Source organism: Oncorhynchus keta, chromosome 22 (assembly GCF_023373465.1).
Source record: "Oncorhynchus keta strain PuntledgeMale-10-30-2019 chromosome 22, Oket_V2, whole genome shotgun sequence".
Lineage (NCBI taxonomy): Eukaryota > Metazoa > Chordata > Actinopteri > Salmoniformes > Salmonidae > Oncorhynchus > Oncorhynchus keta.
The window spans coordinates 14,600,188-14,625,536 of NC_068442.1; the positions used below are offsets into that span (position 1 = coordinate 14,600,188).

Here is a 25,349-nt window from a genome sequence, read left to right on the forward strand (position 1 = left end):
GGATGCTCTGTAGCCTTGCTGCCTTCAAGAATGCCAAGTCGTGGCATGTGAATGCTTTTTTAAGTATATCTTTTTTTATTTGAGCTTAAACCCTCGTTGCCTGTGGGTATGTGTAGTCCTCCTGAGTCTGGAGTGTTGACCACTCGGCCAGAATCTGGCACATGGCATGTGAATGTTTTTCAGTAAAGTATCTCACATTGTTTTTGTGTGTGTGTTCCAGATGACCATCTCCCAGCTGAAGGCAGAGCTAGAGAAGGGACCTCAGGAGGCAGCTGTGTACACCCAGCAGATTCACCAACTCCAGAGCTCTCTGAACAACCTGCAGCAACAGAGCCAGGTAACACACAATTCCACAGACACACACTTTCACAAACTAATACTTCCCTGTAGTTTAAACAATGCTCCATCAGTCTATGTCACCACCATCCCAAATTCAGGCAATTTGCCTCCCATTAAGACACTTTGTTTGCCACCTTTACAATCCTAACAATAGATGAAACACTACTCACACTTGCGCGACCAACTATGGATGTGCCAGCTGAAATAGCAATATACACCCAGTCCCCAATTTACGGTGACTGCAGTCATTTTAACATGCCTTACCAACTGCCCCTCGCCAAAACGTGGTAGCCTTGCCAGCCCATTCTCTAAGTCTCTTAACCCAGCCTCTTCACTTACCACCCTCTCCATCTCAATGCTCTGCTGTCACCAGCCTGTGATGAGCTTTCATTGGCAACTTCGACATGTTGACAAAACACACACACAACTAAACCAGCAGGGGGTTCATCTCTGTCATATCCCTACCATGGCAACCTGTCACTTTGGGCTAAAATACTGTTGGTAACAGCACCGATGTGCCCAGTGGGGCTTTCAACTTTAAGGGCCTTTGTTTTGGTTGCCAGATAGGGATTAGGCCCCCTGTGTCAGGCGTGTTGATCGTGCTGCCGGCACAGCTGCTGTCTGTACCCCAAGTAAGTGTCTGGGAGAGAGGGGGGATTAGGGAGCTGGAAGATAACCCCCACCCGGGCTCACTTGAAAAATAGATTTTTCGCATTTTGAATTCCCTTGTTAAATAAATAAAATAATGAAACGATTGTGGGATAAATAACGTGATTTTCTGGTTCCGGTGGCATCCATTGAAACGGGTGTGGCCACCAGCTGCATTAAGTACTGCAGTGCATCGCCTCCTCATGGACTGCAACAGATTTTCCAGTTCTTGCTGTGGGATGTTACCCCACTCTTCCACAAAGTCACCTGCAAGTTCCCAGACATTTCTGGGGGGGAATGGCCCTAGCCCTCACCCTCCGATCCAACAGGTCCCAGACGTGCTCAATGGGATTGAGGTCCGGGCTCTTCGCTGGCCATGGCAGAACACTGACATTCCTGTCTTGCAGGAAATCATGCACAGAATGAGCAGTATGGTTGGTGGCATTGTCATGTTGGAGGGTCATGTCAGGATGAGTCTGCAGGAAGGGTACCGCATGGGAGGATGTCTTCCCTGTAACGCACAGCGTTGAGATTGCCTGCAATGACAACAAGCTCAGTCCGATGATGCTGTGACACACCGCCCCAGACCATGACGGACCCTCCACCTCCAAACTGCTCCCGCTCCAGAGTGCAGGCCTCGGTGTAACGCTCATTCCTTCGACGATAAATGCGAATCTGACCATCACCCCTGGTGAGACAACCGCGACTCGTTAGTGAAGAGCACGTTTTGCCAGTCTTGTCTGGTCCAGCAACGATGGGTTTGTGCCCATAGGAGTTGTTGCCGGTGATGTCTGGTGAGGACCTGCCTTACAACAGGCCTACAAGCCCTCAGGCTAGCCTCTGTCAGCCTATTGCAGACAGGCTGAGCACTGATGGAGGGATTGTGTGTTCCTGGTGTAACTTGGGCAGTTGTTGTTGTCATCCTGTACCAGTCCAGCAGGTGTGATGTTCGAATGTATCGATCCTGTGCAGGTGTTGTTACACGTGATCTACCACTGCGAGGATGATCAGCTGTCCGTCCTGTCTCCCTGTAGTGCTGTCTTAGGCGTCTCACAGTACGGACATGGCCATGTATTGCCACATCTGCAGTCCTCATGCCTCCTTGCAGCATGCCTAAGGCATGTTCACGCAGATGAGTTGGGACCATGGGCATCTTTCTTTTGGTGTTTTTCAGAGTCAGTAGAAAGGCCTTTTTAGTGTCCTAAGTTTTCATAACTGTGACCTTAATACCCTTCCGTCTGTAAGCTGTTAGTGTACTAATGACCGTTCCACAGGTGCATGTTCATGAATTGTTTATGGTTCATTGAACAAGCATGGGAAACAATGTTTAAACCCTTTACAATGAAGATCTGTGAAGTTATTTGGATTTTTACAAATTATCTTTGAAAGACAGGGTCCTGAAAAAGGGACATTTCTTTTTTTGCTGAGTTTACATACACACACAACACACACACTGTTACAGGCTTTGGTGTTTGTCTTTTTACTCTCTATCCTAAGTTGTTATGGGTCTTTCTTTTAGTTAGTCTTTAAAATAAAATTTAAAAAACTTACTAGTGGCTTTGCCAACGTTCAGCGGGCACCCACATGGTGCCTTTCAGAACCCCTTACTAGTTAGTGGCTTTGCCAACGTTCAGCGGGCACCCACATGGTGCCTTTCAGAACCCCTTACTAGTGGCTTTGCCAACGTTCAGCAGGCACCCACATGGTGCCTTTCAGAACCCCTTACTAGTGGCTTTGCCAACGTTCAGCGGGCACCCACATGGTGCCTTTCAGAACCCCTTACTAGTGGCTTTGCCAACGTTCAGCAGGCACCCACATGGTGCCTTTCAGAACCCCTTACTAGTGGCTTTGCCAACGTTCAGCAGGCACCCACATGGTGCCTTTCAGAACCCCTTACTAGTGGCTTTGCCAACGTTCAGCGGGCGCCCACATGGTGCCTTTCAGAACCCCTTACTAGTGGCTTTGCCAACGTTCAGCGGGCACCCACATGGTGCCTTTCAGAACCCCTTACTAGTTAGTGGCTTTGCCAACGTTCAGCGGGCACCCACATGGTGCCTTTCAGAACCCCTTCTGAACCCCTTTCTGATTTGTTTGTTAGTTCCTTTTGTTGTGAGTGACATTTTGAGTTTGTCTTCTGGGAATGTCACACACACACACACACACACGATAACCTGCCCAGGGACTGCGGTTCAAAATTAGCCGGTTAAAACCGTCACTTTTACTGAAACGTTGATTAATGTGCTCTGTCCCTGTAAAAATAAATAAAATAAACAAACAGCTCTAAACGTATTGGGACACTGACATTTTTTGTTGTTTTGGCTCTGTTCTCCAGCACCTTGGATTTGATGCATGACTGTGGAATTATAGAATGGCTGAGGTTAATGTTCCGACTGTCCGCTTTAATCTGAGGGTATTTTCATCCATATCGGGTTAACCGTTTAGAAGTGATACAACATTTGCACATAGTCCCCCCATTTTAGGGGACCAAAAGTATTGGGACAAATTCACTTGTTTTTTAAAGTAGTAAATAGTTAAGGACTTGGACCCATATTCAGAGCACGCAATGTCTACATCAAGCTTTGATACATTTTCTGTTTGCTTTGGGTGTTTCAGATTATTTTGTGCCCAATAGAAATGAATGGTAAATAATGTATTGTGTCATTTTGGAGTCACTTTTATTGTAAATAAGAGCAGAATATTTCTAAACACTTCTACATTAATGTGAATGCTACCACGATGATTAAGGATAATCCTGAATGAATTGCGACTGATGAGTGAGAGTTATACTGGGGAGGCATGTAGCATAGTGGTGAGAGCTCTGGGACCGGAGGGGAAAAAGATCAGTGTCTGGCATTTTCTATGTCCCAGTCATGTCCTCCAGTTACCAGCACTGTTGTTCACACCATTGTATTATATATCATTCCCCTTGTGCCAAGTTTACTACACACACACACACACACACACACACACACACAGAGACAGCCCAGCATTCAAGTTCCTGTCGTAAAACATATTCCTCTGGAATGTAATTCCTGCCCCCTCTGCAGGTCTGTAGGGATGCAGTGTTCTTTTCAGAGGTTGAACGACCAATGTCACTATGATACGTGAGAAGGTATCTGTACATTTTGTTTTGTTTAACAGGAACTGAGCTGTTAATGAGAGTGCTGTTAAATTAATCCTAATTTTTTCACTTTAGTCATCTCCCAATGTCAAATATTTTAAGGAGCTGTGTGTATAACACTTTCAATTACATTTAGTTTTTCTATTACAAGGGGTTCTTACACCCTTTAGCAGATTGCCCCTCATGCTTATCCGTTCAGAGTATCCGTTTCTGTCTTTCAAAACATTCTGAAACACCAGTTCTCTTCACAACCTGTTAATATATGCCATTTAGCTGACTTTTATCCAAAGCAACTTAACTTATGTTAGCGTATACATCTATGTGTTTGTGATGTTGTACCCATGACCTTGGTGTTGCTAGCGCCATCGTCTTACCGACTGAGCCTCACTAGCTAATCACTTTACCCCCTCTGGTTCCCTCCAGATGCTTTCAGAGAAGCTGCTGCGCAGGGAGAAGGAGTTTCAGGAGCTGGAGGAAGGCCTGAGGGCCGAGCAGGTCTCCAAGAAGACAGCCCAGGCCAGCCTGCACCAGAGGGAGCTGGAGGTGCAAGAGCTCCAGGCCCGGGCAGTGAGTGCCGAGGCCAGCCTGCAGAGAGCCCAGGCAGAGCTGGGGGAGCGGGGGGAGGAAGCCGGGAGGCTCCGAAGGGAGTTGGCTGAGCTGGAGGCCAAGCACAGGGAGGTGAAGACTGAGAGGAAGCAGCTGCAGCAGCAGAGGGAGGAGAGGGAGAGCCAGGGCCTGGCGCAGCAGAGTGAGATCTGCCAGGTTAGTGAGTAACACATGCACACGGTCAGACACCAATAATCTACGTGTCAGACACTCACACATGACTATAACCATACACACACACGCGCGCACGAATGAGAGATGCGCACAGGCAAACTCGTGCACACACAGGTCAGACACACAAGTCTTTGCTTATCAATGATACTGTATATTAGGTATAAGCCTTCCTCTCTTCCTCCCGTCTTCTTCCCATCCTCTTCCTCCCCCTGTGTTGTAGCTGCATGCTAAGCTCCTGGAGGCGGAGCGTCAGCTGGGGGAGGTGCAGGGCCGTCTGAAGGAGCAGAGGCAGCTCTCTGGGGAGAAACTAAAGGACCGCGAGCAACAAGCCGCCGACCTGCAGATCAAACTGTCCCGCTCAGAGGAACAGGTAGGGACACCACATGAGTTCCGTATAGCATGGGTATAGACAGAATTACTGGAACGGACATTCCCATTTAAAGGGATACTTAGGGATTTTGGCAATGGTCCTCAGAGGCAGATGAACTTGTGGATACCATTTGTATGTCTCTGTGTACAGTATGAAGGAAGTTAGAGTTTTGCGAGCCAATGCTAACTAGCGTTAGCGCAATGACTGGAATTCTATGGATATCTGCTACAGACTTCCAGTCATTGCGCTAATGCTAGTTAGCAACTCCCTTCAAACCGCACACAGAGACATACAAATTGTATCCACAAGTTAATCTGAGTAGATAAAGGGCCTCATTGCCAAAATCCCCAAATATCCCTTTAAATCCATGTTCTCTGATGGGTGGACAAGCGGTCATATTGACCATGTATTTCTCTGGGAGCGGTAGAGTTGAACAGAGACTGATACTGTTATATAATGGATATTGTTGCACAAGGTCCTTTATAGACTGTCCTGCCTATTAGAAGTGACTCTCTATTGGCGGGGGTTCAGAATGAGGCCATAAACAGAGCTACTGTATTGGGTTTGACCTCTGCATGTGTGTCTTGCTTTAGTTGAAGGAGAACAGCAGTAAGACATTGGACCTGCAGCACCAGCTAGAGAAAGCTAAGCAGCAACACCAGGAGCTCCAGGGCCTGCAGCAGAACACCAACACCAAGCTCAGAGAGGCACAGGTACTACCGGACATGTCAACGTAGCAGTTCAAGAAAAGTATTTTGTCAGTACAACTCACCTCTTTCACTGTGTGTATAGTAGAATCTATGTGAAGTGTTGCTCAGCACCAGAGAACCCACCACACATTAGTACAAGGTCGCATTTACTAGGGCACACCTTAGCAAAACGGAAAACAACATTTCTTGTTGGACAAGTCCGTGTCGTCCCACCCTGTTTCAGTCTATTTCTTTTCCTGTCTGATGCCTAATGAACATGACTAAGGACTTCTGCTTAGAAAGTGCTTTGGACAACACATTTGTTTGACTCTTCTCCCTCTGCCACTTCGTCCCTGGCCTGTTAGAATGACCTGGAGCAGGTGCTGCGTCAGATCGGGGACAAGGACCAGAAGATCCAGAACCTGGAGGCCCTGCTGCAGAAGACCAAGGACAGCGTGAGTCAGCTGGAGGCCGAGAGGGAGGACCTGGTGGCCAAGATCCAGGCCGGGGAAGGAGAGACGGCGGTGCTCAACCAGCTTCAGGAGAAGAACCACACACTACAGACGCAGGTAGGGCTGGGCGGTAAACCGTATTTGACTATATATGGTATTGATGCACGGACCGGTTTGGATATTTACTTTACCTCATATAACATTATTTCAATGTTTGGTTTGTTAAATGTAATATTCATGTCATAACTGAGTGATGAAACAAAACAAAAACAGGGTGGCAATCTTCTGTTCTTACCGCCAGTAAGAAACTAACAGTAGAGAACTGCTAATGTGCTAGCAAGAGCTGCACACATGTACTTTTTTGTCATGAATAGTGCCTGTGAGGCAGCGCTGGTGCCAAAAGCACCATAGAAATCAGCACAATGCCCCTTGTGGCGAAAGTAAGAATAGCCATTGAATCCATAAAAAAATACTACTTATTTTTGGCTGAACAGTATAAAACAATCAGCAGAAAGAATGTGTCATGCACTACTCATGAAGCGTATTTAGAACATAAAAAAAAGAGAGACAAATATCGTAATATGATCATTTGGCCATGTCGCTCAGCCCTAGACGCAGGTACAAGCAAGACCCACGTGCCCACATGCACAGACAGACGTGTACACGCACACAAAACAGAGCACACACGTAATGCAGTACGGTGATCCATAGAAGTGTGTTGTTCAATTCATGTGCATAGGGGTAAATTCATCCAGTGTAGATGCGTGTGGATTACTGTTGCAGTGCTATTTGGGTTGTTAATTAGATTCATTCCGACATTTCTTAATTTCTTTAAACTTTTTGGATTATGTGTGTTGTTTTGTATTACTGCACTGTTGAAGCTAGAAAACACAAGCATTTCACTGCACCTGCGATAACGTCTGCAAATCTGTGTACCGAACCAATAAACTTTGATTTGCTTTGAGGTAGTGTTAACCACAGTAAAAACATACAGTGGCCTAATCATGATCTGAGAAACAACTAATTGTCTTGCTGTCTTTCTGTTTTGGGGGCTATAGGTCACACACCTGACAGACAAACTGAAGAACCAATCGGAGAGCCACAAGCAGGCCCAGGACAACCTCCACAAGCAGGTGCAGGAGCAGAAGACCCTTCTGCGGGCGACACAGGACCAAGCCCAGGCTGTGGAGACCTCTATAAAGGAAGTGAACACCCAGCTGACCGAGAGCAGGGAGAAGGTGGCCCAACTGGACACACAGGTAGGGTGAATGGACTGATGGATGGATAAATATTCTACCTCCCTCTTTACCCTTGACTGGAGAGAGGCACAGACAGAAGTGGCCGAGCTGGGGGTCGAACCCCCGTCGCTAGACGGTCATGTGAAAGAGTGTTAACCACTCAACCATAGCCTAAAAAGCGTTTACCACTCAGCCAGATTCTGGCACTGAAATGTTGTGTTGTTGTTTCCCCAGTTGAAGGCTAAGACCGAGATGCTGCTGTCGGCCGAGGCAGCCAAGGCAACCCAGAGAGTAGACCTGGAGAACCACCTGGATACAGCCCAGCATGCACTGCAGGACAAGCAGCAGGTCAGCAATAGTTTCTATGTCTTGAGGTCAGCTCACTCATAGTACTGCAGGCTGAGATGGGTGACGTCAGCAGAATAGACTCATACTAGATGAACATCTGATCTGCCACCATACTCCATACTCCTTAGGCTAGCTAGTTAGCGCGGTGAGGGCTAATCGCGTTTCATTCGGTGACGTCACTCGCTCTAAGACCTTGAAGCAGTTATTTCCCTTGCTCTTCTGTGGCTTTTGTGGAGCGATAAGTATCAATTCTGTTGTCGATGTGGTGAGGAGAGAGACGGAAGCAATACTGTTACACTAGGCCCCATTCCAATTCTTTAAAAGTAAATCCTTCCTTCCTTCCTTCCTTCCTTCCTTCCTTCCTTCCTTCCTTGAAGTAATCACTGATTAGACAGGACAGGGGAACGTCATGTGGTGGAGCCCTTGTGTTCTCCTGTCCAATCATGTCTAGTCAATGATTACTTCAATGAAAGAAGGATGCGCTTTTAGAGAATTTGAATGGGGCCCCCAGTAACCTCATCTCTTCTGTCCTTATAGGAGCTGAGTAAGAGTCTGGCGTGTGTGGAGGAGCAGGGCCGGAGGCTGCAGGCGAGACAGGAGCAGTGTGGCCAGCTGGAGGCCAGTCTGAAGGAGATCAAAGACGAACTACTGATCTCAGAACAGCGCTTAGAGCAGCTGGAGGTGCGGGCCAAGGTCAGTTAAATGCACGCACGCACTCACACACACACACATTAGATTTTTGTTTATTACGATATGAAGGGGTTTAGCTCATACACACATCTTGGAATCAGGGTTGTAGTAGAAAGTCACTGAGGTCACTGAATTGGCTGTGTGTGTGTGTGTGTGGCTGTGTGTGTTCTTTGTGCGTGTATGACAGAAAGCGGAGGCGGAGGGGGTGGAGCTGCGTGCTGACAGGAAGCAGGCCCAGCAGGAAGTACAGAAGCTCCAGGAGCAGGGGTCGGAGGTCAAGGGAAAGCTGAAGGAGCTGGGTTGCCTATTGGAGACTGAAAAGTCTGGGTGAGAATTTACTGCACCTTCTTTATGCTGTCACAGTCAGGTTACCATGCCAATGGACACAACCGGGTCAAAGTTCATTCGGAAAGAATTCAGACCCCTTCATTCCCCCCACATTTTGTCACGTTACAGCCTTATTCTAAACTGGATAAAAAATGAAATCCTCATCAATCTACACACAATACCCCATGATGACAGAGCGAAAACAGGTTTTTATTAAGTTTTGCAAATGTATTAAAAATAAAAAACGGATACCTTATTTACATAAGTATTCAGACCCTTTGGTATGAGACTCAAAATTGAGCACGGGTGTGTCCTGTTTCCATTGATCATCCTTGAGATGTTTCTACAATTTGATTGGAGTCCACCTGTGGTACATTCAATTTATTGGAAATTATTTGGAAAGGCACACACCTGTCTATATAAGGTCATACAGTTGACATTCCATGTCACAGCAAAAGCCAAGCCATGAGGTCGAAGGAATTGTCTGTAGAGCGCCGAGACAGGATTGTGTCGAGGCACAGATCTGGGGAAGGGCACCAAAAAGGTCTGCAGCATTGAAGGTCCCCAAGAACACAGTGGCCTCCATCATTCTTAAATGGATCAAGTTTGGAACCACCAAGACTCTCCCTAGAGCTGGCCGCCCGGCCAAACTGAGCAATCGGGGCAGAAGGGCCTTGGTCAGGGAGGTGACCAAAAACCTGATGGTCATTCTGACAGAGCTCTAGAGTTCCTCTGTGGAGATGGGAGAACCTTCCAGAAGGACAACCATCTCTGCAGCACTCCACCATTCATGCCCTTATGGTAGAATGGCCAGATGGAAGCCACTCCTCCAGTAAAGGGCACATGACAGCCCACTTGGATTTTGCCAAAAGGAACCTAAAGGACTCTCATACCATGAGAAACAAGATTCACTGGTCTGATAAAACCAAGATGGAACTCTTTGGCCTGAATGCCAAGCGTCACATCTGGAGGAAACCTGACACCATCCCAACAGTGAAGCATGGTGGTGGCAGCATCATGCTGTGGGGATGTTTTTCACCAGCAGGGACCGGGAGACTAGTCAGGATAGAGGTAAAGATGAACAGAGCAAAGTACAGAGAGATCCTTGATGAAAACCTGCTCCAAAGCACTCAGGACCTAAGCACACAGCCAAGACAACGCAGGAGTGGCTTCCAGCCAAGACAACGCAGGAGTGGCTTCCGGACAAGTCTCGGGAAGTCCCTGAGTGGCCCAGCCAGAGCCCGGACTGGAACCCGATCGAACATCTCGGGAGAGACCTGGAAATAGCTGTTCAGCAACACTCCCATCCAACCTGACAGAGTTTGAGAGGATCTGCAGAGAAGAATAGGAGAAACTCCCCAAATACAGGTGTGCCAAGCTTGTAGCGTCATACCCAAGAAGACTTGAGGCAGTAATTGCTGCCAAAGGTGCTTCAACAAAGTACTGAGTAAAGGGTCTGAATACTTATGTAAATGTGATATTTCAGTGTATTCTTTTTATACATTTGTTAACATTTCTAAAGCTGTTTTTGCTTTGAGTAGAATGATGAGGGGGGAAAAACAGTTGAGTCAATTTCAGAATAAGGCTGTAAGGTAACAAAATGTGGGAAAGGTAAAGGGGTCTGAATACTTTTCGAAACTCGAACTGCACTGAATCATCTCCCGACGACAAGGAAAATGACCGTTGCAGCAGCAGTCTATAGACAGTCCTTCTGAGTATAAATTAAACGTGGTTCTGGCCATCGACTATAAACCAAGCTTATTTCCTTATTGTTAGTCATTGTACCACATCCAGTACTCTTTGTGACCGGTCTCTGCTTCTCTCAGAGCTGCTGAGTTACAGGTGGAGCTGAATAGAAAAACCTCCTCCCTGAGTGACACGCGACAGCAGCTGGAGCAATGTGAGCAAGAGAAAACTTCCCTCCAGGCCAACTTGGACAAGCTAGCCCAGGAGGGGCAGACGCAGCAGGCAGAGCTGGACAGGAAAGTCCAGGGCTTGGCCAGAGAGCTCCAGACGGCCCAGCAGGAGAAGGAGGCCCAGGGGAAAGAGCTGGTGGCGGTCAAGGATGGCCTGGCTAAGGCCTCCAAAGCCATGAAGGACAGCCAGATCCAGCTGGACAAGGAGAGGAAGAGCAGCAAGGCAGTTCTGGAGGAGAAGGTGGGTTTAATGTGGTGTAGCATGGTAGACCTCCATGTGGAAGGCACAGACAGCAATGTGAAGGAGTCAGGAAGCTACTTGGGCCCATATTCATAAAATGTTACAGAGTGGGAATGCTATTATACTGTCGGATCAGTTTTGCCTTTTTTAGATCATAATGAATAAGATTACATGACCGGATCCGAGATCCACACTCTTTGTCAGTGTTATCAGCAGAAGTCTCTTAGTCTCTAGGCCAAATCCAACATTAAATATATCTGTGTTAACGTGAAAATGTCTTGAATGTGTTCCTGTTTTAGGAGAAGTCCCATGAGAAGGCCAGACGAGAGCTGCTGAAGGCCACAGAGGCCACCACCAAGGAGATGGCAGAGGTCAAAGGGCAGCTGGATAAGATCAGAGAGGTAAGAAGCCCATAGACATGACTACATGGTCCCATTCATTTTGCACCTGAGCTTGTCCAATAGGAAACCCTTCATTTTTGTTTCAGTTTCAAAACGTTTTGCTATGGTGTGCCCTAATGAACACGACCCAGATACCGATTGTCCGTGCTCTCACAATGGGTTATATTTTATGTCTGCCTTTGCAGGTAGAAAAGGGGCTGAATATGCAGCTGACTGCATTAACAGAGCAACACACCAAGACCCAGGAGGCCCTGAAAGAGAAGGAGAAGGGGGTGCAGCAGCTACAGGCACAGCTGACGACAGCCCAGGGGTCCTTCAGCCAGGAAAAGAAGAAGCTGGAAAGCCAAGTGACCAAGCTGCAAGGATCACATGCCAAGAAGGTAAGATGACATGCATGCATGCACATACACACACACACACACTTAATTCCATGTATTTTCCATGCTTTGGACTAAATGTGTGTTCCAGGCTGAGGAGGAGGGTCATCTGAGGGAACAGGTGTCAGGCCTCGGCCAGGATTTGATCTCTGAGAGGACCAGGACCACTGAGCTGCAGGAGGTTCTAGAGCAGAGTCAGCAAGGCCTGGTCAAACTGCAGTCTGACTACTATGGCAAGGAGTCAGAGTTGTCATCTCTCAGACAGGACCTCAAGGTGGGTGGGAGACCATGCAAGCATAGAAATATCCTTACTCGAACGGGAATCCACATTCAATTATATTTCAATGGAGGGAGGTTGGGGTCAGTGGGAGTTAAACAGGAAGAGTCATTGTGTGAGAAGAAAATATGTGAGAAGACAAAGGCAGTTAAGAGGAATCAATGGAGATACCAGAGACCGTGTCAGACCGCATGTACATATTGATCATGATCTGACTCACGTGTCTGCCTAATGGTCTACCAGGACATCGTAGGTGTAGGATCATATAAATCAAAGCCTTTTTGACATAATGCTAATCTAATTTGGAAGTGTGGTATGCTCATAAACCTGTCGAGTGTGTGTGTGTGACCCGTGTTTTCTGTGTGTATGTACTGTATGTGACCCATGCCTGTGTATACTCTCTGTCCAGACGTCTGAGGAGAGGCTGACCCTGTCCCAGGAGGAGTTATCTGCTAACCGGATCCAGCTGACTGGTCTGGAGGGGCAGGTGCAGGCGGTAAAGGCTGCCAGGGCCTCCCTGGAGCAGGAGCTGGCTAAACGGGACCAGAAGCTTGGCCAGCAGGAGACGGCCCTCAAAGACTTGCAGAAACAACAGGTTGATTGATTTTATTCGCACACAGTACATGCAGACCCAGGGTCCTGCTCCAAGGTTCCCTGTCCTTATAATCATATTGGTTATGAGATCCAGGAGGGAAGACATTATTGTTTAATTTGGGGGTATCCCATTTAGTTTTGTGTAATGAATCTCTTGTTATAATTGTTGTACATCTAATTCCAACCCATAGCCAGAACTAGGGTTGCAAAGCTACCGGTAATTTAGGTCATTATCAGAGACTGTCAATCTATCATCATTTTGGTCATTTATACTTTAACAACTTTTAAAATGTATTCATATATAGTATTCATTTTTTATATCGGTGTCTGTATTGTCCATGAGTTTCTGGTAGATACAGTTGGGCAAAAAAGTATTTAGTCAGCCACCAATTGTGCAAGTTCTCCCACTTAAAAATATGAGAGGCCTGTAATTTTCATCATAGGTACACTTTAACTATGACACACAAAATGAGAAAAAGAAATCCAGAAAATCACATTGTAGGATTTTGAATGAATTTATTTGCAAATTATGGTGGAAAATAAGTATTTGGTGAATAACAAAAGTTTATATCAGTACTTTGTTATATACCCTTTGTTGGCAATGACAGAGGTCAAACATTTTCTGTAAGTCTTCACAAGGTTTTCACACACTGTTGCTGGTATTTTGGCCCATTCCTCCATGCAGATCTCCTCTAGAACAGTTTTGGGGCTGTTGCTGGGCAACACGGACTTTCAACTCCCTCCAAAGATTTTCTATGGGGTTGAGATCTGGAGACTGGCTAGGCCACACCAGGACCTTGAAATGCTTCTTACGAAGCCACTCCTTCGTTGCCCGGGCGGTGTGTTTGGGATCATTGTCATGCTGAAAGACCCAGCCACGTTTCATCTTCAATGACCTTGCTGATGGAAGGAGGTTTTCACTCAAAATCTCACGATACATGGCCCCATTCATTCTTTCCTTTACACGAATCAGTCGTCTTGGTCCGTTTGCAGAAAAACAGCCCCAAAGCATGATGTTTCCACTCCCATGCTTCACAGTAGGTATGGTGTTCTTTGAATGCAACTCAGCATTATTTGTCCTCCAAACACGACGAGTTGAGTTTTTACCAAAAAGTTATATTTTGGTTTCATCTGACCATATGACATTCTCCCAATCATCTTCTGGATCATCCAAATGCTCTCTAGCAAACTTCAGACGGGCCTGGACATGTACTGGCTTAAGCAGGGGGACACGTCTGGCACTGCAGGATTTGAGTCCCTGGTGGCGTGGTGTGTTACTGATGGTAGGCTTTGTTACTTTGGTACCAGCTCTCTGCAGGTCATTCACTAGGTCCCCCCGTGTGGTTCTGGGATTTTTGCTCACCGTTCTTGTGATCATTTTGACCCCACGGGGTGAGATCTTGCGTGGAGCCCCAGATCGAGGGAGATTATCAGTGGTCTTGTATGTCTTCCATTTCCTAATAATTGCTCCCACAGTTGATTTCTTCAAACCAAGCTGCTTACCTATTGTAGATTCAGTCTTCCCAGCCTGGTGCAGGTCTACAATTTTGTTTCTGGTGTCCTTCGACAGCTCTTTGGTCTTGGCCATAGTGGAGTTTGGAGTGTGACTGTTTGAGGTTGTGGACAGGTGTCTTTTTATACTGATAACAAGTTCAAACAGGTGCCATTAATACAGCTAACGAGTGGAGGACAGAAGAGCCTCTTAAAGAAGAAGTTACAGGTCTGTGAGAGCCAGAAATCTTGCTTGTTTGTCGGTGACCAAATACTTATTTTCCACCATCATTTGCAAATACATTCATTAAAAATCATACAATGTGATTTTCTGGATTTTTCTTTCTCATTTTGTCTGTCATAGTTGAAGTGTACCTATGATGAAAATTACAGGCCTCTCATCTTTTTAAGTGGGAGAACTTGCACAATTGGTGGCTGGCTAAATACTTTTTTGCCCCACTGTAGGATCATGTTTTAAAGCTTGCCATGCCATTTTTAACATTTTAAAATCATATGTAATTCTTTCATATTTTACATGTGATAAGGCCAGAGAGCGGGCCAGAGATGATTTCAGACACCTGTGATAATCTGAAGTACCCAAAGGGGAATAAAATCCTTCAAAGATATCAAAATTCTGTTAGTTTAAACTTAGAAACTTTTCAGTAATATACCCTCCCTTTGCAACCCTAGTCACAGCATCATGTTTTGGGGACTTTGATCAATCTCTGATGCCATCCCACCCCCTCCCCCACCTAGGGTATGACGCAGGAGGAGCTGCAGAAGGAGAGGAGCAGAGCAGAGGAGCTGAGCCAGACTAAGGCTGCCCTGGAGAAGGACACAACCAGACTGGGCTCTGAGCTGAAGGCACTTGGGGAGAGGAGTGACAAGGTGAGGCCCTCCTTAGGATGATGCATTTATTAATCCCTTATTTTGCTTTACGGAGTGGTCCTCGATCTGGGATCATTGAACAGGTCACAGGTATAGTCACTCCATTGAGTGAAATGGGGAGGGGTTGATTCTGAATTGAGCCAACTGAATACCATATCAACCCCTATCCTCCAGGTACTGATATAGATCTAAGATGATTGGATAGGTGTTAGCAAAATCGTCACAATTCCACCTGACCTCTGAGGACAAGATGGAACTGCTATCATATTGCTTATACAAGTGGTCCCCAACCAGGGGTACTTGGCCTATTCATAAGGGGTACTCATGAGACCATAGGTCTACTGGTGGTACAGTAACCAAAAAAGGTTGGGAACCTCTGGCTTACACCTATCCATTTCACCCTCTCCCCCCAGGAGTTGATGGAGCTGCGGGAAGCCAAGCAACTGTTGATCCAGCAGAAGCTGGAGATGCAGGGCCGGGTGGAAGAGGTGCAGGCAGCCCTGGAGCAGGAGAAGACCCTGCACCAGGCCACCAGAGACGGTGTTACCCAGAGAGAGGAGAAGCTACGGGCAGAGACCCAGGAGATCCAGGCCCAGCTGGTACGCTGAGTCGCTCACCAACCTAATAATTCAGACCTTGACTTTTTCCACATTTTGTTACGTTACAGCCTTATTCTAAAATTTCCCCTCAATCTACAAACAATGTCCCATAATGACAAAGCAAAAACAGGTAACAAAAAAATATATAATAATTCAAAAGAACTACAACTACACTGAAATATTAAATTTACTTAAGTATTCAGAACTTTTTTTTACTCAGTGCTTTGTTGAAGCACCTGTTGCAGCGATTACAGCCTTGAGTCTTCTTGGGTATGAACCTACAAGCTTGGCACACCTGTATTTGGGGAGTTTCTCCATTCTTCTCTGTAGATCCTTTCTTTTTTTTCTTTTTTTGTTTTGTTGAATTTTACCCCTTTTTCTCCCCAATTTCGTGGTATCCAATTGTTAGTAGCTACTATCTTGTCTCATCGCTACAACTCCCGTACGGGCTCGGGAGAGACGAAGGTTGAAAGTCATACGTCCTCCGATACACAACCCAACCAAGCCGCACTGCTTCTTAACACAGTGCGAATCCAACCCGGAAGCTTCCCGCACCAATGCGCCGGAGGAAACACCGTGCACCTGGCCACCTTGGCTAGCGCACACTGCGCCCAGCCCGCCACAGGAGTCGCTGGTGCGCGATGAGACAAGGACACCCCTAACCCGGGCGTCGCCCCACGGACCTCCCGGTCGCGGCCGGTTACGACAGAGCCTGGGCGCGAACCCAGGGACTCTGATGGCACAGCTGGCGCTGCAGTACATCGCCATTAACCACTGCACCACCCGGGAGGCCCTCTGTAGATCCTTTCAAGCTCTGTCAGGTTGGATGCTGCACAGCTATTTTCAGGTCTCTCCAGAGATGGTCGATCTGGTTCAAGCCCGGGCTCTGGCTGGGCCACTCAAGGTCTTTCAGAGACCTGTCCCGAAGCCACTCGTGTGTTGTGTGCTTAGGGTCGTTGTCCTGTTGGAAGGTGAAACTTGGACCCAGTCTAAGGTCCTGAGTGCTGTGGAGTAGGTTTTCCCTCTATCCTGACTAGTCTCCCAGTCCCTACCATTGAAAATTATCCCCACAGCATGATGCTGCCACCACCATGCTTCACCGTAGGGATGGTGCCAGGTTTCCTCCAGAAGTGACGCTTGGCATTCAGGCCAAATAGTTCAATCTTGGTTTCATTAGACCAGATAATCTGGTTTCTCATGGTCTGAGAGTCCTTTAGATGCCTTTTGGATAACTCCAAGCGGCTGTCATGTGCCTTTTACTGAGGAGTGGCTTCCGTCTGGACGCTCTACCATAAAGGCCTGATTGTTGTCCTTCTGGAAGGTTCTCCCATCTCCACAGACGAACTCTGGAGCTCTGTCAGAGTGACCATCGGGTTCTTGGTCACCTCCCTGACCAAGTCCCTTATCCCCCGATTGCTCATTTTGGCCAGGCGGCCAGCTCTAGGAAGAGTCTTGGTGGTTCCAAACTTCTTCCATTTAAGAATGATGGAGGCCACTGTGTTCTTGGGGACCTTAAATGCTGCAGAATTGTTTTGGTACCCTTCCCAAGATCTGTGCCTCAACACACAACCCTCAACACACAACCCTGTCCGTACCGGAGCGGATCGGAAAATTCCTTTGACCTCATGGTTTGGTTTTTACTCTGACTTGCACTGTCAACTGTGGGACCTTTTATATAGACAGATGTGTGCCTTTCCAAATCATGTCTAAATAAAGTATTTGTTTTACATTTTTAATACATTTGCAAAAATATCTAAAAAACAGTTTTTGCTTTGTCATTATTGGGTATTGTGTGTAGATTGATGAGCAAAACATTTATTGAATCAAATTTAGAATAAGGCTGTACTTTCTGAATGCACTGTACATGTGATGATTGACATTTGAATGCTATTTGCTGGTGGAAATGTATCATATGTACAGTCGCTCTACTAACAGAAAACACACACCAGCCCTTATTGCTTTTACGTGCTGTGTTTCACTGTGTGATGGTGTCTTTTAGGTATCGTCACTCAGATGTGTTGTAAGAGCTCCTGTAGGTGTGGCTTTTCTCCTCTAGACTTCTAAATACCCTGTTCTCCCTCGCCTCCCCAGGCATCAGAGCGTAATGCTCATGAGGGGCAGGCGAAGCGGGGAGAGGAGGCGGAGGCGCGGCTAGGCCTGCAGGTGACGGCGCTCAACGAGAACGTGGCCACGCTGAAGATGGAGTGGCAGGGGAGTCAGCGGCACTGCGGCGAGCTGGAGAAGCAGACGGATGAACTGCGGGGCGAGATCGCTGTGCTGGAGGCCACTGTGCAGAACAACCAGGACGAGAGGCGCGCGCTGCTGGAGAGGTGAGAGAGAGGGTAGTGGGTGTGAAGTTGTCTCCAGAATTACTGTGTGGTGTGTTTATCAGAAACTACCTTGAAGCAGGAAATTGGCTAAATCTACCCTTGTGGGTGTCTTCGAAACAAAAGGGCAAGTTGGCTGGTATTTTTAAACGTTTTTTTAACTAGACAAGTCCGTTAAGAACAAATTCTTATTTCGAATGGCGGCCTGGGTGACAGTGGGTTTAACTGCCTTGTTCAGGGGCAGAACGACAGATATTTACCTTGTCAGCTCGGGGATTCGATCCAGCAACCTTTCGGTTATCGGCCCAACACTCTAACCACTAGGCATCCTGACACCTTGCAGGATAGGCTAATTGATTTCCGGTAGTTTGACTGCTAGAAGTCGTGCCGTCATTATAACCTCCCTGTGATGCAATAGAAGTTGCTTTGATTTATTTTCTCTCGCTCTCCCTCTTTCCTCTTTTTCTCTCCTCCTATGGTAGCTTTTAGCCTTCAATCATGTTGACTCTGTTATGGCTGTGTTTCAGGTGTGTGAAGGGTGAGGGGGAGATGGAGAAACTGCAGGCCAAAGTAGTGGAGATGAGGAGGAAACTGGATGATACGACAGCTGCCATGCAGGAGCTGGGCAGAGAAAACCAGTCACTACAGGTAACAATACAAGATGCGTAACACCACGTTACGCACCTATTAGGACTTCAGATGCATCGTTCTTTATGACCTGTAGCTGAACTCTGTCTTTATTAAGCACAATACGGAGTCCACATCCATGGAGTCCAATGACCAATCATTACGTAATTGTATTCATCTCATTTAATAGGCTGTTATCGAGTTATGGATGACACAATAGACCGCGCCACGCTGCGGCTTCGAACTCTGTAGGACGAATAGCTCGTCAATAGAGCTGTGTGTGTTGGGAGTGTGCATGCGTGTTAGTGGAGCTTGTTTTCATGCTGTGTGTATGCAGGTGCTCTAACCCCTCTCCTTGTCCCCGTCTGTAGATAAAGCAGTCACAGTCTCTGACCAGGAAGTGGGCAGAGGACCACGAGGTACAGAACTGCATGGACTGTGGGAAGGGCTTCTCTCTCGCCATTAGGAAGGTGAGTTGTACTACACGGCGGTCTGTTCATTTGTGTTCAGGGTTGTGTTCATTAGGGCAGATTTTTTTGCAACAGGAATGTTTAGCAACAAAAGTATTCATGTTTCTTATTGGACAAGTTCAGGTAGTCCCTCCCTGTTTCAGTTCATTTTCTTCTGTTTGCTGCCTTACGAACACGACCATTGTAAATGTTGGAGGAGCCACAAAGGAATTCACAAAAGTGTTAACTGCTGTGCAGAGCCGTGGTTGAATGATAACGCTCCCAACACATGTACAAATCTCCTCACCAGTGACCGGTGTTCAATCCCCCTGTCCACCCTTCCCACTATTTCTCCCACTTACCTCGGTGTCTTTCTGATTTCCGAACTGTCTCAATAAAGTTCAAATACATAGAGAACAAAATAGTCGGCATAGCCTGACTGCCCATCCTCCTAACTGACTCTCTACTCCCAACTCTGACTCCCCCTTGCAGCACCACTGCAGACACTGTGGCAACATCTTCTGTGCAGAGTGCTCCGCCAAGAACGCCCTCATACCCTCATCCAAGAAGCCTGTGCGGGTTTGTGAAACATGCTTCGAAGATCTCCAGGCCTGACACCCCCCCCCCCAGTAGCCCAGCAACGGCACGTCTCATGATGTCCATTTTTTATGTGCATTCATCTGGACTGAGGAACCAACACCAGTCTGTCTCTCTGTGAACCCCATTGGACCATGTGAAGCAAACATACCTACTGAGCTTTGGAGAGGAGTAACCTGGTGATGGGAGTGCAGAAGAAGTGGCCAGTCACTATAGGGGCCGATGGAGGTCACACAAGATGGGAACATAATGAAAGAAGCACTGCAGACATTTCTGAGCTATGTGATGGAATAGGCCGCATCTGTATAGTGCCGTTGCTGTTCCTGACCTGAAGTCGACATGTCAGTCGGTCGGACAGAGTATGGTAACAGGGAGAGCAACAGCACCATCCATTACTCCACACATCTAGCTAGAACGGCGGCCATCTTGGTTTGGCATTATTTTCATCTTGAGCATTAACAAGACAGTTGACTGTAAGTTGGGTCTTGAAGGGTTGTACCGACTAACGGGTTAAGTTAACGAAAGGATATAGTTACCTTGAAAGGTGGAAAGCAGTGGTTCTTTGTTTTAGAAGTATTTTGTTCACGACCAAAGAATGTCTAACTGGAGGAGTCCAACAGTCCTGAGAGATGGCCATGATATGAAGCTAAATGGAAAGCCTGGATTTTTCATACCTTTTATTTCTTTTCAATTACTTTTTAAATCTAGCTGAAAGCTTTGACTCATAAGGTCATACATTTTATCAAGAATTCAGACATGCTTGATATACATCAGAATTTAAAAAAAAAATTCAATGCTGCTCATATATCTACAAAACGGAAATAACTTTTTTTGTTTTTCACTGTCCACGTGGTTGGTTGCATGTGCTTTTTCTGTCACCTGTATCCCATTCAACATCATGACTACTGCAGGGGCTGTGTGTGCTCTGCTTTGAAGCAGCAGCAATAACTGTCCACGTGTATCTGGTGTGTGTGTATGTGGTGCTTTAGGAATGAATGTGTATCAGTATGTGTAGGGGCTGCAGTGTTGTCAGTCTGCATGGTGACTGTTTAAACCTTCTCTTTCAGACACTTTTGTACATGTCAATGTTGATTTACACTCTTTACAACCCGTCAAAAACAGCACTGATAACACTTAAAAAATCTGGTCCTCATTCAAGTATTTTTTTGGTGATTCTCATGAAACTAGTCATCTGTAGCAAATATCAACTATCATTCTGAAGAAAAAGTCCAGTTTTTGGCAGTCTTATTTGAAATAAAGTTTTCATCCCAAATTCTCATTAACGAAATGCATCTGTATTCAATTCAGAGGTAATTTTATACTACTTGAAGTGGACATGTCTCATTACCATAACACTTTCAAGTTTCTGTAAAAACTCTTAAATGTTTTTAAATAAACTTTTATTCACTCATGATGCATCATCTTGAGCAGGGATTCCCAAAGTCGGTCCTGGGGCCACGCCCCAGGTGCACGTTTTGGTTTTTGTCCTAGCACTATACAGCTGATTTGAAATAATCAAAGCAAACGAGCTCCCAGAAAAATCAGAACCATTACCTTAAACATGGAGGCATGAATGGGCTTTAGTGATGTGGTCAATTGTTTGCTGACTCATAATGGCTAAGGGCCTCATTACCAAAACAAATGTCTCAATAAATATGGGGTGTAAAAACCCTGTTTAAATTACTTTTAAGCCACGATCATCAGTTTGTGTTTCAGCAAAGAGCAACCCCACCACAAAGGAGAATGTCCTCAATTTTGTCATGTGTACCTGTTTTTCACACTTACCTATACTGTTGTTTAATATCCCAAGACATTTGTTGTTCCACGTTTTTAGATGCTTTATAGGCATATTGTGTTATGCCGTTTGCCCATAGGATCCCATTCAATCCAGAAATACATCTTTAATAAAATGTACAACCACAAATATCCACGTCCTAATACACCAATATTACCTGTAAAGACCTTGGAGAAGTATTTTTTTGCAGTTACGTTTAAGTCCGCTTTTGAAAATGCATGCATATAATTACAGTACTTATACTGTAATAAGTGCTATTTTAGTACTATGCAAGGATTATTTGGGATTAACAAATGATGAAACTGATTTGTTGGGTTACTGAATCTCTGGTTGAGATCAGTACAGGTTTTTCAATGGCAAATTATGCAACACTAATTTCCGAAACCTGCTCATCATTACCGTAATGCGGAAATATTAGGACACATTTATGCAATTGTGTCTTAATCTGATGTGTACCTAAATGAAATACAACTATTTGAATGTATACAAAAGTTATTGATTCAAAACGGTTGTTACTGTAATATTTCCCAAAATACATTTTAAATGTTTAACTCAGGCCTTTTCATTAGCGAAGCAATGGTAAAAATATTATACATTTATTTGTTTTACTTTTTGGGAGTTTAAAAAGTGTTTTGCGGTAATGAAAATTGTTGCATTGGTAGTTGTAAAATGCATTATCTGATCAAAAAACAATACTAATTATGAGATAGGAAAGTACATGTCCTCTTGGATCACCGAGATTAGGATATTTATTTTTTAAATGTCAGTTTCATGAGAATGACCCTAAAAACAGTGCCTTTCAGAAAGTATTCACACCCCTTGGGATTTTCCACATTTTGTTGTGTTATAAAGTGGGATTAAAATATTTATTTGTATTTTTTTGTCAACGATCTGTCAAAGTGGAAGTAAAATTCTAACGTATGTAAAAACAATTATGAAAAATAAAACTATCTTGATTACATAAGTAAAGAACCCTGAGTCAATACATGTTAGACTCACCTTTGGCAGCGAGTAAAGCTGTGAGTCTTTCTGGGCAAGTCTCTACGAGTGTTACACACCTGAATTGTATAATATTTGCTCATTGTTCTTTTAAAAATGATTCAAGCTCTGTCAAGTTGGTTGTTGATCATTGCTAGACTGCCAATTTAAGTCAAAACTGTAACTCGGCCACACAGGAACACTCAATGTCGTCTTGGTAAGGAACTCTGTATATTTAGCCTGGTGTTTTAGGTTATCATCCTGCTGAAAGGTGAATGTCTTCCAGTGTCTGTTGGAAAGCAGACAACTAGGTTTTCCTCTAGGATTTTGCCTGTGCTTAGCTTTATTCCATTATATTTGTATCCTAAAAAAAACTCCCTAGTCCTTGCCGAAGATTAGCATACCCATAACATGATGCAGCCACCACCATGCTTGAAAATATGAAGAATGGTACTCAGTGATGCATTGTTTGATTTGCCCCGAACGTAACTTTGTATTCAGGACAAAGTTAATTTATTTGCCACATTTTTTTGCAGTTTTACTTAAGTCCCTTATTGCCAAACAGGATGCATGTTTTGGAATATATTTATTCTGTACAGGCTGGCTTTTCACTCTGTCATTCAGGTTAGTATTGTGGAGTAACTGCAATGTGGTTGATCCATCCTCAGTTTATCACCGCCATTAAACTCACTGTTTTAAAGTCACTTTCCTTCCTCTCCGGAAACAGAGTTAGACCCGTACTCTGTAGTGACGGGGTATATTGATGCACCATCCAAAGTGGAATTCATAACTTCACCATACTCAACGGAATATTCAATGTCGGCTTTATTTTTTATCCATCTCCCAAATAGGTGTCCTTTATTGCGAGGCATTGGAAAACCACCCCTGTCCTTGTGGTTGAATCAGTGTTTGAAATTCACTGCTCAACTGGGGTCCTCACTGATAATTGTATGTGTGGGGTGCAGAGATGAGGTAGTCATTCAACAATCATGTTAAACACATTGTACACAGAGACCATGCAACTTATGTAAATGGTTAAGCACATTTGTACTCCTTAACTTATTTAGGCTTGCCATAACAAAGGGTTTGCATACTTGACATTTCAGCTTGTAATTTTTAAAAACCTAATTCCACTTTGAAATGATGGGGTATCGTGTGTAGGCCCGTGATTAACTCAATACATTTTAAATTTAGGCTGTAACAATGTAGAAAGTCATGGTTTGTGAATATTTTCTGAAGGCACGGTACTGATTTGAACTGCTCCTGCACTGTCTGGTCAATCCACAGTAAATGATAAAGGCTCTTAGTTGAAAGACTGCCATGTTATTGTGAGTGACTTGGTCAGTTGTCTGGCTTGCTGTATGTCTACATGTCTGGCTAGCAGATGGGCTGGCTGTCCATCTAGCTCAGGGTTTCCCCAATCCCCCCCGGACTGTCTGCCTAGCTGTGTCTGCCTAGCTGTGTCTGCCTAGCTGTGTCTGGCTAGCTGTGTCTGGCTAGCTGTGTCTGCCTAGCTGTCTTTGAAGGCCTGAACACCTTTTTCTTTCAATGCCAGTCCTCCCTTTACTCTTGGTTCAAGAGGTCATTCTCAAACACTTGGCATTGTACCATATCATTTTGATCAAGTAGACTCCTGTGTCGTTAGCATCCATTTCTGCATTACATTGGTTTAGTCTACCTCAGATTGGCACAGGCACTTAAATAGCACTATGGTTAACCTGAAAGATTCTTCTTTCCCTGTTGTTCAGATCAGGTTTCTCAGCTTGCTGGATGCATTTAATATTGTGGTTGTCACGAAGGCCAAGAGATTTGCGGTCTCGGCTGCGCCTCATCATATTCTGTGTTAATAGCCGTTACAGGCGCAGCCTGTGCCAAGTATCTGCCCACGAACTCCACCCTTATAGTTGAGAAGTGGTCACCAACCCTGGTCCTGGAGAGGGCTACAAGGTTAGTGCAGGCTTTTGTTCCAGCACTAATACCTCGTTCATAGCAACTGCTCATCAATACTTTAAATTGAAGCGGGTGTTTCAGTGCTCGGCTAGAGCAAAAACCTGCCCCTCTAACTCGGTCATAGGGTTTACCATCTTATTGTACAACATTGTCACTTAGTAATTATCTTTGTAAAATGTTAACACTTGCGTGTGTATAAAGAAGCGTTCGACAAATGTAATGTAAAAATAAAAAAAGATGGCACTAATCTGGCTTGTTTCACGTGGATGCCGGCCGTCGTCATGCATGATATCAATTGTCTTGAGTTCATTCCTCGTCCACTTGAGGATATCATAGCACCGTTTTATATACTTTAGAAATTCATCCTTCCTCATTTCCTTCAGGTAAGCACAAATCTAAGTAGATGGATAGATGAAAGGAAGGTTAACACTCACTTCCACCGATCTGTAACTTCAAGGAAGGATACATTTCTGGTGTATTGCAACAGGGCCCCGTGTGTAGCGTTTGTGCCTGAAAGAGTCACGTTACCCTGCATTTGTCAACCAATGGTTGCGTGCCATGTCAAATATCTATTCAGGCATTGTAAGATCTGTCATGCATCAGCAACGTCTAAGCTCTGTTTGTCATGGTGACCGTCGGGAACCCTGTGTTCCCTTGGACCACTGACTACCTGTCCTGGAAGAAGGGATGTGTGTCTGATTAAGGAAAGACAATTTTCCATCATGACTAAATAAAAGGGGTCTGTATTTTCCTTGGTGTGTGTGTATACCAGTGTGTTAACTAGTTATGATTTTTCACCCACTGGGGTAATAATGACATGGGTCAGTTGTACTGTTAGTC

The 25,349-nt window shown here is 45.4% G+C and overlaps 1 protein-coding gene across 4 annotated transcripts in view; it reads left to right on the plus strand.

Moving 5' to 3' along the window:
- The window catches only part of eea1 (early endosome antigen 1), a 59,851-nt gene that overhangs the window by 18,520 nt on the left and 15,982 nt on the right, over positions 1-25,349 (plus strand). For 3 of the 4 annotated variants that reach the window (XM_035798328.2, XM_035798329.2, XM_035798332.2), the window contains 20 exons: positions 221-337; positions 4,532-4,870; positions 5,109-5,258; positions 5,852-5,971; positions 6,313-6,516; positions 7,458-7,658; positions 7,872-7,985; positions 8,523-8,678; positions 8,863-9,002; positions 10,829-11,159; positions 11,459-11,560; positions 11,746-11,940; positions 12,029-12,211; positions 12,624-12,809; positions 15,056-15,187; positions 15,601-15,786; positions 17,878-18,116; positions 18,641-18,761; positions 19,112-19,210; positions 19,682-25,260. In XM_035798328.2, the coding sequence (XP_035654221.1) occupies positions 221-337; positions 4,532-4,870; positions 5,109-5,258; positions 5,852-5,971; positions 6,313-6,516; positions 7,458-7,658; positions 7,872-7,985; positions 8,523-8,678; positions 8,863-9,002; positions 10,829-11,159; positions 11,459-11,560; positions 11,746-11,940; positions 12,029-12,211; positions 12,624-12,809; positions 15,056-15,187; positions 15,601-15,786; positions 17,878-18,116; positions 18,641-18,761; positions 19,112-19,210; positions 19,682-19,804 (3,438 nt within the window). In that variant the 3' untranslated portion in view covers positions 19,805-25,260. Of the gene's footprint in view, positions 1-220; positions 338-4,531; positions 4,871-5,108; positions 5,259-5,851; positions 5,972-6,312; positions 6,517-7,457; positions 7,659-7,871; positions 7,986-8,522; positions 8,679-8,862; positions 9,003-10,828; positions 11,160-11,458; positions 11,561-11,745; positions 11,941-12,028; positions 12,212-12,623; positions 12,810-15,055; positions 15,188-15,600; positions 15,787-17,877; positions 18,117-18,640; positions 18,762-19,111; positions 19,211-19,681; positions 25,261-25,349 lie in introns of those variants that run through there. The other variant, XM_035798330.2, reaches the window with a different exon arrangement.